This window comes from Marmota monax, unplaced genomic scaffold (assembly GCF_021218885.2).
Source record: "Marmota monax isolate L192 unplaced genomic scaffold, Marmota_monax_Labrador192_F-V1.1 WCK01_AAM20220418_F8-fsc00588, whole genome shotgun sequence".
NCBI lineage: Eukaryota > Metazoa > Chordata > Mammalia > Rodentia > Sciuridae > Marmota > Marmota monax.
This window is the reverse complement of record NW_026694368.1, coordinates 67018-80589: the sequence shown is the minus strand read 5'-3', so window position 1 is coordinate 80589 and position 13572 is coordinate 67018. Positions and strand designations below refer to the sequence as shown.

The following is a 13572-nucleotide window of genomic DNA, read 5'->3' as shown; positions in this document are numbered from 1 at the left end:
ACTTCTTCAATGTGTTGTCCAATCTACTCTTGCTTCTCCACAATACTCCTGCTCTCTCTCATAACATTTAAAAGAGGAATAACTAACTGTACATTGATTTCATGATATTTGGGGCAGCTAGATACACAATGCATGGGCATTGGTACTGAATTCCATGATGAGCTCTGGACCATACACCAGGCTGTTCTCCAGGGCATGTCTTGGTCAATGAGCAGGATTCATGAAGCTCCAGGAGAGTAGATTATATTACTCCCAAATTTGGGTTATGGGCAATAATACATCATGGGAGCACATCAGTTTTCCCACAAAGAATGGGAAATTCTGAATAGAAATAAAGTCAATGCAGATATTTTCCTGATGTATTAGACTGAATCTGGGAGGGTTGTGTAGTCCTAGAGAGATTCCTGAAGGAGCAGAAGAGCTCCTCGCAGCAATCTCCCTATGTAGCATAGGATCATAGGAGACCCCGGCGCTGTATTCCACGCTCCTCTGTTGTCCACATAACGCTTTTTACCTTGCTTCCAGCACTTCTGGTACGCACCATGCCAACAGGTTATCTGTTCATTAACATCATTTTGAGAAATTTTTCCATTCTAAATTTGGCTGGTTTTGTCTGAAGATTCAAGGTGAGTACATTAATTCATAGGTGATGTATTTTTGATGCTTATTTTTATTTTTTTTGGTAGTAGGGATTGAAGGCAGAAGTATTCTACATCTGAGCTACACTTAATTTTTTTAATGAAATCTTTCCCTAAATTGCCCAAGATACCCTCATAATTTGCAACTTACCTGTTTCTGCCTCCCAAGTAGCTGGGATAAAAGGTGTGCACCATTCACTGTTCCAGGCATTACAGGATGTGCCTAGTTCTAGTGACATTTTGTCTCCAAACCATTATGTGTATATAAACACACATACACACATGAAAATATGAATTACTATCAAGAGGACATGTAAATCCTCTTCCTTTATCCTTAAGGTGAAAGGATTCATGAGAAACAAACATAAAAACAACACAAACACTTTAAAATGATCATTTTATGAGTTTTACATCCCCAATATCATGCATCACAACATGGTGTTTTTTAAAGTTAAAATTTTTCCAATTCAGGTTGTGGAGTGAATTTGCAAAATTATTTAAAATCAATCTTAGGTGTTGTTTTATTTTGTTCCTGGATTTATAAATTAGGAGCATGTTTATGTCTCTACATACAGGATAGATAGAAAGCCCCAGTAAATTAATGATGTTAATGTGCTTGGTAATCATGGTACTACAACAGTGATAAATGCTATTGCATTTCAGAAGTGGTAAAGAATGAGTGATTCAAAAACATTTAGAGGATACCTACATTGTACAGGTGTTGGTTTCGAACTTGGAGAATATTATCCTGAGAACACATATTTTTCCAATGCTCTTATTCTAGGAAGGAAGCTTGTGTGCTAAAGAGTAATATATGATGTTATTTACAAGCTGTAAAGAAAGCTTGTAGGGAACAAGAATGATAATTTTCTTAATCATAATACTATCATCAAAATCTGCCTTAGAGATCTTCCTCAAAAGATAAGTCCTGAAGTTTAACCAGATGGAAATTAAAAGGCTCTTCTGGAAAGGAAAGAGCAAGATCAGCTTGAATACTCTACTCTGCTTTAACTTCTGGATTCTTCACTTCCTCATGATACAGATCCCATAGGATGTACATATTAACCTTCAGTATGTCTACAAGGCAGCTGAACCTAACATGAGATAACATACTCCAGTAAATATTTGGTGATGCGAGCACTATGTTCCCTAATATCTTGATTCCAGGGTATTGTATATTACAAAATAAACTGTGTTTGAAAAAAATCCTTGAAATGTACTTGGGGGTATAGAAAAGCATTTTCAAAGATATCAAGAAATACATGATGAATGTACAATGGTTTATCTAGAACATAAAATGATTGAAGTGGGCTTTGTGGCTACAGAAGTTGCTGGGAACTTTATGTCATTCTGATTCTATTGGTTACATATTTGAAAAGGACTAAAAATCATTAAAACGTTAAATAAGTCATATGTATTTATGATGCATAATTTATCTTAAAATATATACATAAGTATAAAAAAAGAGCTTTTCCTGAAAATTGGTAGGCTATGGGAATGATGTTATATACATGTATATATAATTATATGTATAATTCTATAGTATAATTACATATATACATGAATAAATATATGTAATAGTTATATATATATATATATATATATATATATATATATATATATATAAACACTCCCTTATACAAATACTAGTGAAAACTTTATTTTTAAAGTGACATTTGAAAAGTGACTAAACATTGAGTATGAAAGGAATGGAAATAAATTGAATGAAATTGGTTACTGATTACTCTGTGTCTTTTAAAACCACATCCCCTGTAATTTCTCACCTTTTAATGTGAGGTTTGAGACACTATGATCCTGATCTGGTCCTAACCAACCAACTGGTAGTAACCATGATACACAACCAATTCAGGTCTAAATTAAGTTAAAAACATAAACCATGAAAATGTTTAACTATCAAGTAGGATAACTCCTCCTTTAAATTAATGTCTTTTGGGACTGTGAAGGCTCTAAGATTGCTTTTCAGAAAAGGGAACAATAAAAATAAAGTTGGGATTTTTTGAGCTATAACAAACCATAAAAGACCATTCATTTAAGTGCCTTTTTAAATGTCAAATACTGAATGTCATAAAGATACTTGAAGGTTAAACAGAATCATAGAAAAGAGCAAATGGTTCTTACTCCTCTTTTCAAGCTGGCATGTATGTTGATAAATATGCAGAGAATTAGAATTATTTATGTAGCTATAAATCATTTATTTTTATAATGAAGTTTCATAAATATGTAATCTATTACAAGTATAAATAACTGTATGAGTTTGAGGGTAGTATGTGATTTTATGGTTTTATCATGAAGCTCCAAAGGCAATCAAATATGTCTTTAATGCAAAGTATTCACCATGCAAATACACTGTCAAGAATTTTTAATATGAAAAAAAGAATTAAAAACAATTCGTATGTACAATTCGTAGATCTAAGTTGCAAAATCAATCAAAATCATGCCAAAGTTAAGGAGAGTTGTTTTTGAAGAATTGTGTAGGAAAGAATCACATTCGATATCCTTATTTTAAAATGATATCCCGACTAAATGGTCACTAAAAATTGGGGAATCAAGTTGTGATATGAATAATTAAAATATCATAGCAGGAAGGTACATAGATAGTAATATTATATTTGTTTTAAATATTCCATAATCACACAGAGCACCATGAACTATTTTTTTTTCAAATATTTCATAACTTAACAGAATACACCATAAATTAAATCCATTCTTTTTTGCAGATAAATCATCTCACACTCACCCCTTCCTCTCATTCATGGAATCATGCAGCTGAACAATAATGTGACTGAGTTCATCTTACTTGGGTTGACACAAGATCCATTTAGGAAGAAAATAGTATTTGTTACATTTTTGCTTTTCTATTTGGGGACGTTGCTGGGTAACTTGCTGATTATCACCACCATCAAGACCAGTCGGGCACTTGGCAGTCCAATGTACTTCTTCCTTTTCTATTTATCCTTATTTGACACCTGCTTCTCTACTTCCATAGCCCCTAGAACAATTGTGGATGTCCTTTGGAAGAAGGGCACTATTTCTTTCAGTGAGTGCATAATCCAAGTCTTTTCATTACATTTCTTTGGCTGCCTGGAGATCTTCATCCTCATCCTCATGGCCATTGACCACTATGTGGCCATCTGTAAGCCCCTGCACTACATGACCATCATGAGCCGCCGGGTCTGCAGTGTATTGGTGGCTGTGGCCTGGGTGGGGTCCTGTGTGCATTCTTTAGTTCAGATTTTTCTTGCCTTGCGTTTGCCTTTCTGTGGTCCCAATGAGATTGACCACTACTTCTGTGACTTGGAACCCTTGTTGAAGCTCGCCTGCACAGACATATATGTGACCAACCTCCTCCTGGTGTCCAACAGTGGGGCCATTTGTACAGTGAGTTTTGTTGTGCTCATGTTCTCCTATGTCATCATCTTGCATTCGCTGAGAAACCACAGTGCAGAGGGGAGGAGAAAGGCCCTCTCCACCTGCATCTCCCACATCACTGTGGTCATCTTGTTCTTTGGACCATGCATATTTATATATACATGGCCTGCGACCACCTTCCCCATGGATAAGATGATAGCTGTGTTTTACACCATCGGAACACCTTTGCTCAACCCTCTGATTTACACACTGAGGAATGCCGAAGTGCAAAATGCCATGAGGAAGTTGTGGAGCAAGAAATTTGCCTCTGATGACATGAGATGAATGGAGGTTTTGAATTCTTCTTAGTTTGGATTAAACTAGAAGAAGTAAATAGAAATTTTTAACTTCAAATAGCAGGTTTTATAGAATATTCCCTAGGGGAATGAGAGTTCCTTTAGGAAATGACATGCATACATGTATACTGGTTAGTTTGAATTGACTATATGTAGAAAATGAGACTAGCTGAGGTGCCAACAGATATATAAGGGTTACTGCCTTAAATATTTTTTCCCTTCTGTGTCATTCTCTTATTTGCCTATGATCTTTTGTGAAATTTATCTAGTGTTTGTCTGGCCTTTTTTTCAAATTGGTGTTCTCTGCTTATCAATATTGTTTCACATTCTCAAATACACAGACTGGCAGGTTCTCTCTCATAGCCTTATTTGTTAGACATTTCAACTTCTTATATCTGATTATGTACCTCAACTTATTTGTTCCTCCTAACTCAGCAGAATGTACCATATGCAATGATTTTAAAGTGTCCTGTTATTGTGAACATTATGGATAATCTAGGTGATCCCCAAACCAATACTTGAAGGAATATACGTTGGACTCTTACCTTATGTTTACAAAGAACCTTCCAGAACAGGCAGATTATGGGCAGAAATTTCACCCTTCCAAAGGAGTCCTTTGATCTTACACAGACTTTGTGGTTTTATTTTCTTTTTCTAATAAAGTCATTCTTTTCCTAAAATATACTTTATGGTCCTAATTTGTTGCTTCTAATTTGAAGGAGTGACCTTAGGTTCCTTAAAAAATTACAGTTATTGAAAATTGTTCATAATAGAGCCTTATTATGATTGTGGCATAGATGACACAAATGAAAAATGATACATTTATATGGATTAGAAGGCAAGAATACAAGCAGTTGAGTCAGATATATTGGTGCACCCCTGTAATCCCAGTGACAGGGGGCTGAGAGAGGAGGATCACAAGTTCAAGTCCAGCTCCTCAATTTAGCAAGACCCTGTCTCAGAATTTTAAAAAGTACTATGAATATAGCTCAGTGATAGAGCACCCATAATTCAATCCTCAGTACTGCAAAGTAAAAATATATATATAACCTGTTGATGTTGAAGACTTTAAAAAATATGAATGATTTTAACAAAGTTTGAAATACCAAAAAGAGAATTTGAGCTTTGTAACAAATATTTACTATAGTGTATGAATTATAAATTTTCCTCCTTGAAAAGGGAGAACTGAAGACAGTAACAAAACAATAAGTGGTATTCAGGGATTCAGGAAAAGAAGAAAAACCAAGAATAAATGGAGCACAGAACATTTTCAGGACATTGAAACTATTCTGTACGATGCATGTATAATAGATACATGACAACAAATTTATCATAAAATTCTACAATACAAAGAATAAACAATAACATAATCTGTGAATTTCAGTAATAATTTATTAATACTGGTTCAAAATTATAACAAATGTTTAACACCAATGCAAGGGGCCACAACAGGGCCTTGCACAACTATAAGGGGCAGAATGCCATTATTAAGGTATTCTCTGTACTTTCTGTGTGATTTTCATGTAAACCTAAAACTGCCCTAAAAAGAAAACATATTTCTAAGTTATGCTAACAACAGAAAACCCAACTTTCCATTCTCAGTTTTTAAAATGTATTATTGGAAATTTTTTACAAAATTTTGGTATTTCTTCTATTAACATCTTGGTGCCCTTAACCCAAAATGTTTCCTAGTGTGCAACACAAATGGCACAGATGCCATTATTAAATGCACAATATTATAATTTCTGTGTGCCAGTTTTTAAATATTGAGAAGTATTAAGTATTAATAAACATTAATTTGAATGCTGGTACAAATCATGAGTAATTTGCATTAATGACTTTAACTACATTCCCTAGAAAGATTTTAGTATGTTCAAATTTAGAGATCTAAAAAGTGTCTCTACTCCCAGAACCACCCACAACAGCCTCTGAGGTGCCCAGGTACACAGCAGGCCTGGTCCACCCCTTTCTGGGGGGAGCGGGCAGATACTCACCAGAGCCAATCCTATGGTGCAGGACCACCATTTCTGGCCAGTGGACTACCGGGAAGGGCAAGCCCAGCAGCTCAGATCCACCCACTCCAACTTACTCAGGACCCAGACCCAGGATGCAGTAGCATTCATTGAGGGACACCAGCAGGGTCTGGAAGGGTCTCTTGCTGGTTTTTAGATGTCCATCCTCTTCCCATGTCCTCTATGACAAGAGCAGAGAGGGAGGGAATAAAGGCCCCTTTGTCTCTTGTTGTCAGGGCACTAATTCCATGCATGAGGACTCTGCCTTCACAATTGAATTACCTCCTTAAGTCTCCATCTCCTAATGGCATCTCAGTTGGGGTTAGGATTCAACATGTGAGTTGTGAATTCATGACATTCAGTCCATGCCAAGGCTCTCATAGATAAAGTACAGAGACTGTAATAACAGATGGGAATTGTAAGCAGGAATTGGCAGGCCCCACATCTAGGTCCATGAATTTTTTCTTGAATCCAGGACCCACTGAGATGGATCTCTTGATTATGTGCAGGGTGGATGGACTTCAGCCTGTGTCCACAGGGGCCAGTCTAATCCACAGGGGATTCTAGGAACTAGACTAGGCCTTGTTCTTCCACCATTTTGATGAACCTGTACCTTCAATTCCTAGGGCTTTCTCCGGGAACCACATTTCCAGATGAGACTGTGGGTCTATGGTAACTGGTTTGGAGCCTGAGTCTATAGGGGTGACCCTAGAATTTCAGTTCATGTGAAATATCCTAGCATTGGGGTCTGCTGGGTTGAAATTTGATGCTAGGTCTTCTGGAGAAGGCATGGATCCTAAATATTGAAGAATCTTGGACCACACAGACCATCCTGGAGCCTGAAACTGGCCTTATGCTGATGTAGGCATGGAGATTGGGTACACATAGCCTAGGGTCAGCCTGTTGCTGGCCTGTAACACACAACTTTGAAGATTGGCCTGAAGCCTGAGCCCACTACGGCTAGCCTGCATGTCGGGTATGTGGATGCTGATCTAGAAGCTAGATCCATCTGGGAAAAGATGAAACTTGGGCCAACAAGAATGGTCCAGGGGACTGAGATTGTGGGAGCTGGTCCAGCAATGGAAACTACTAGGAAAAGACTGGCCCTTAATTTGCTTTTGGTGTAACTGAAGGGGCTGGCCTTGAGTGTGAGGCCACAGTGACTAGAATGCTGCTAATTGGACAAGGAGCCTGTATCCACAGAACCAGTCTGTGCCTGAGGTCAGGGGGGCTATCCTGGAACAGAAATGGGCCCGGAACCTGGGATTGTAGGATCCTGTTTGGCATGAGGGAGGGCTTGAAAGTTCAGTCTATGGGTACCATTCTGGAGTCTGTGTCTGCAGGCTTTGTCCTGGATTCTGATTAAATGGTGATGGCCTAATGAATAGGGTCACAGCAGCCAGCCTGGTGATGGATGGGGCCTGAATCCTTGTCCTGTGGGACAGGCTTAGATCTGGGGCTATAGAATCTTGCCTGGCAGTAGGGCGTACTTGGGAGTTCAGTTCATGGTTGCCAGCTTGGAGTTTATATCCCAAAGATTTCCTTAAAGTCTGAGTTTGTGGGTACCAGCCTGATGACTAGGGTCTGGATCATTCTGGTGCCTGGGGCCAAGATCCGTCCTTTGGTGGGATTGGTCTAAAGTCGAGGGCTACTCAAGTTGGGCTAGTGGTGAGTCAGGCCCCAAGAACTTCCAGGCAGGCTTCGAGTCTGGGCCTCTGGTGCTGTGGTGAGCAAGAGGCTCAGTCCACAGGTACTGGGACTAGAATCTGGTGCTCTAAGAGTCTGCACAGCACTAGATTTCACTGAGGCAGGCCTGCTTAGCGGTCTAGGGCAAAGTGCAGTGCTCCCTTCCCTCTTCTTTTCTGACAGGGAGAGTCTCTTCATGCCTGGGGATGTGAAAAAGGGTGAAACCCATAAAGTAAAACTGTTCTTCCTACCTCTTTAAATTCATTTTTTCTAATGTCTGTGTTACACACTCAGGTGCTATAAACACTCACTTGGTTTCTTAACTCTTGTGAAAGGATATTTGTACATTGACAGTTGTTCAAAATGATATTTCTATGGGAGGGGGAATGTGATAGAAATTTCTATTTCATCAATTTGATGGTGGCATTGCCCCAATTTGAAACTCATGATTAGTAAATTACACCATCAACAGGTTATTAAGGATCACTTAACAATAACTTCCATCAATTACAATGTAAATAGGAAAACTACTTTGCATTACACTATTTTCAAACCTTAATTTGATACAGATCTAAAACACAACAGATATATTTTTTAATATTTCTTCACTTTTTAATTGCAATGGAAACCTCAGTAAAAAAAAGTTCTCAATTCTCTGTATCTATAACAGATGTCTCAGTTGAAATACCTGTTTCCTAAGACAGGGCACAAGTTTTAAAAAATAGTTGCCTACCAGCTGTATTTTTAGAGTATTTACCCATGGATAAAAATGTTCTTGAAAAACAGGAAAATAAGCATATTTGATGTTATTGTTATTCAAAATGATGACTTTTACGTAGACTTTGGCATGAATACAAAGCAGAGAAAGATGTAAAAATGAGACAAATATAATAAAAACTCCACATTTGTTTTCATTCAATTCTGATCAGCCTTTGAAGCAATATCTTTGTTCTTGAAATCATGAAAACAAATGAAAAAAGTCTAAATTCTAACCCAAAATAAGAAGTAGATATCTTAAGCAGAAACACAGTGAAAAAATCCTCATGCTTTGTATGTAGCTTTCGAATTATATTTAAATATATTATATTTAAATATATATATATATATATATATATATATATATATATACACATACATACACATATATATTAAAAATTTACTCTATGGGTATTAAACATGAGAATGAGAAGTACATCACAATACTGCAAGAGAAAAATCAGATGCATATGGGCCTTTCACTCTTTCTTCCTTCCATGCAATAATGAGCATCCAAAACCAGTTCCCTAAGTGCATGGAGTATAGAGGCTCCTGAAGTAAATGCACGTAGAGTTGGGAGAAGATTTAAGGGCACTGGAGGTACCTGGGTGCAAGCCTAATGGCAATCCCTATGGCAGTTCTTGGACAAATCTAACAATATGTAACTCTCATAACTTTAGTTGTTCAGTTTTTCTAACATAATTTTAAAATTATTTTAAATAGCTTTAAATATATAATTTTAAATTTCAGAATAAATTTCAAGGTTTAGCAACCAAAAATTTTAAAATATTCATAAGATTGTTTATGCAGAAAATAAATATGTATTCATCATAAGTATTAATAATCCTCCTCTCCGCTATCAAGGCTGATCATATATTAATAGTGAAATAATTTTTCTTTTTTTTTAACACAGTTAAGGTCAAACTTAAATTTCCCCATTTCCATAAGGTTTTTCCTTTTTCATTGCATTCCCTAAAACCTTATTCCATACCTTATTTATTTCATTGCACTGCCAATGACTAACTTCTCCAGATCACTTGATTGGTCTTTCACAGTTAAATTTTGTGCTTTGTTTTAATTAAACTGCTCTTCTTATACTTTTTCTAATGACTATTAATTGAATGACATTAGGATCTATTCTTTCTTGACTTTTATCTATTCATTTCAAACATTCTGTAAAATATTCTAGAAATTGTAAAAAGCACTATAAAATTATTTTTAATTTTTTTTTTAATTTTTATGTAGTGATGAGAATTGAACCCTGTGCCTCACATGTGCTAAGCAAGTTCTCTACCACTGAGTCACAACCCCAGCCCTTATAAAATTATTTTTAATTTAATACACATATTTTAATTTCATGCATGATATAGCATTATTAATACTTTCACAGAAGCACAAGGAGAAAATTTGGCAAATTGACACATGTAAAATGCTGCACAAATACTACAATAACTGTGAACATATAGGAAGTATTTATGAATTTCCAGTATAAAATAAGATAATAAAATAGTGAGCTGACTATTTCAAAGTCAAGTTTAAATTTTGAATTATATAAGTAGGATTCAAGTAGAATCAAGACTTTCAAATATGGTTTGCTGATATCAAAGATATAAGTTACATATTTTCTCCAAATCATACAATCTATTCATAGTGGAAATTCATCAGCAAAGAAAAAACATTTCTAAGAAAATCTTCATCATTTTAAATGATGATGGCCAAAAGACCCTATTTAAAAGATTAATTTTTTTCTTCAGCTATGTGTACAACTATATTTAACTGAGAACAAAATGAGCTTTGAAGATGATTCTTTTTCATTTAATTTGTATTGCTGCATACTAATTATACTGAAGAGTGGATTATATTGTGACATACCTGCATATAAGGTAATTTGATTAATTTATTATCCAGCACCATCCCCTTTCCCCCTCTCCTGCCCCCTTCCTCTGATCTCCTTTCTTTACTATCTTGATCTCCCTTTTACTTTCATAAGATTACTTGTTTTCCCTCTGACTTCCACTTGTTATGGTTATAATATGAGGTGTCTTCCAAACCTTATGTGTGAGAAAATGCAAGAAAGTGAAATATTTGAGTTATAAGCCTTAATCCAATCAGTGCATTAATCTCCTGATAGGAATTAACTGGTAGTCACTATAGGCATGTAACAGGATGTAATATGTGGCTAGAGGTGGTGGTTCATTGGGTGTTTTCCTTTAAGGTATATATTTTGTCCCTAGCAAGGTGGAGTCTCTCTCTCTCTCCTCCCTTTTCTGTCTTTCTGCCTCTCTAGCTATCTCTCTCTCTGCTTCCTATTGTCATATCCCCCATTGCTTTCCTCTGCCACACTCTTCCACCATGATGTTCTGCCCCACCTTGAACTTCAAGGAATGGAGTCTGCAGCCTATGGACCAAAACCTCTGAAACCGTGAGCCCCAAAATAAACTGTCTAAGAAGTTGTCTACATTTTCCCCATGTCCTGACACTCTCGGTGAGGCTGAATTTAAAGGTTATGGACTTAATCAGGCGGAAAAAGAATCTAGGAAACAGTATTCAGGCAGTGGCAAGGATATTGCTGGCAGCTTTTAGCCAAATAATGTGATGTTCAGGAGTAGAAAGCAAAGCAGAAAAATCTGAAAGACTTGCACTTTGGCCAGAAAACTGCAAGTAAAAATGGGTTAATGAATATGTGGTTGTTAAAGAAACTAAAGAAACACTAAAGACTTTGCCCAGAGACAGTAAGAAAGATGACTTGAGATCATCTCAGGAATTGGCAAGACCACACCCATCTCAAACTCAAGGATGCAAAAGTGAAAATTCCCCTGACCAGAGACAATCAGGACACTCTGCTTTCACACAGTGGATCTAGAAAGTTGTTTCACCATGCTCAGCCACCCAGGCACTTGAAGGTTACTGCAGCCATGGTCCCTGGAAGTTGGTTACTGCAGACATTGGCATCAACTATGTGATGCTGGTCTTCAGGATTGCTGATTCTTCCTCTAATAAACCTGACTCAACATTAATTAGCGTCTGTATGTGCAGTGCCTCCTTTCCAGAAGGAACTTAACCCACAGGAGATAAGTTTTTAGTATATTAACCAAACGATAAAAATAATATTATTTTTACCTCTTCCAGGTCAACACAAAATATGATGGCATTCATCTCCTGTCATCAGAGACCAATTTCTTGCTCCACAACTTCCTCATGGCATTTTGCACTTCGGCATTCCTCAGTGTGTAAATCAGAGGGTTGAGCAAAGGTGTTCCGATGGTGTAAAACACAGCTATCATCTTATCCATGGGGAAGGTGGTCGCAGGCCGTGTATATATAAATATGCATGGTCCAAAGAACAAGATGACCACAGTGATGTGGGAGATGCAGGTGGAGAGGGCCTTTCTCCTCCCCTCTGCACTGTGGTTTCTCAGCGAATGCAAGATGATGACATAGGAGAACATGAGCACAACAAAACTCACTGTACAAATGGCCCCACTGTTGGACACCAGGAGGAGGTTGGTCACATATATGTCTGTGCAGGCGAGCTTCAACAAGGGTTCCAAGTCACAGAAGTAGTGATCGATCACATTGGGACCACAGAAAGGCAAACGCAAGGCAAGAAAAATCTGAACTAAAGAATGCACACAGGACCCCACTCAGGACACAGCCACCAGCATTCTACAGACTTGGGTGGCTCATGATGGTCATGTAGTGCAGGGGTTTACAGATGGCCACATATTGGTCAATGGCCATGAGGATGAGGATGAAGATATCCAAGCAGCCAAAGAAATGCAATGAAAAGACTTGGATTATGCACTCACTGAAAGAAATAGTGATCTTCTTCCAAAGGGCATCCACAATTGTTCTAGGAGCTATGGAAGAAGCAGGTGTTAGATAAGTATAAATATAATAGGAAGAAGTACATTGGACTGCCAAGTGCCCAACTGGTCTTGATGTGGTGATAATCAGCAAGTTACCCATCAACATCCCCATATAGAAAAACAAAAATGTGACAAATACCATTCCAAATACTATTTCCTTCCTAAATGGATCATGTGTCAAGATCCACATTATAGTTTAGCTGCATTATTTCATGAATGAGGAGAATGGGTGTGTGTGAGATGGTTTATTTGCAAAAATAAAGGAATTAATTAACAATATGCTATGTTATGTTATGAAATATTTTAAGCAAAATTTATATTTCTCATCAGGGACCCCAGTCTATGTTTACATTTTTTCTTTCTTCCTCCCTTCCTTTCTTTTTTACTTTCTTTCATTTTTCCACTGAGCTACATCCTACGGTTTTTTGTTTGTTTTTTGAGACATAGTTTCATTAAATTGTTGACTGTCTAAGTTGCTGAGGCTGTCCTAACTTGTCATCCTTCTGCTTCAGCCTTCAGAGTCTCTGGGATTACAGGCATGCACTCCCATGCCATGCCATCTGTCTACAGTTTCTTAAAAAATCACGTCAGGGGCTGGGGATGTGGCTCAAGCGGTAGCGTGCTCGCCTGGCATGCGTGTGGCCTGGGTTCGATCCTCAGCACCACATACAAACAAAGATGTTGTGTCCGCCAAAAACCAAAAAATAAAAAATAAATATTAAAATTCTCTCTCTCTCTCTCTCTCTCTCTCTCTCTCTCTCTCTCTCTCTCTCTCTCTCTCTCTCTCTCTCTCTCTCTCTTTCTCTCTCTCTCTCTCTCTCTCTCTTTCTCTCTCTCTCTCTCTCTCTCTCTCTCTCTAAAAAAAATCACATCAACAAACATTCCT

General features: G+C 37.3%; 1 protein-coding gene and 1 pseudogene across 1 annotated transcript; one reads left to right on the top strand and one right to left on the bottom strand.

Annotated features, from left to right (window-relative positions):
• The first annotated feature begins 3419 nt into the window (after positions 1–3419).
• LOC124109244 (olfactory receptor 4C16-like) lies at positions 3420–4352 on the top strand. The gene has a single exon (XM_046467768.1). The coding sequence runs from the start codon at positions 3420–3422 to the stop codon at positions 4350–4352; it is 933 nt and encodes a 310-aa protein (XP_046323724.1).
• Positions 4353–11969: 7617 nt separating this feature from the next.
• Positions 11970–12876, bottom strand: LOC124109229 (olfactory receptor 4C16-like; annotated as a pseudogene).
• Positions 12877–13572: the final 696 nt, after the last annotated feature.

Coding starts and splice junctions, on each gene's coding strand:
- LOC124109244 (XM_046467768.1), top strand. CDS start 3,420: ATGCAGCTGAACAATAATGTGACTGAGTTCATCTTACTTGGGTTGACA.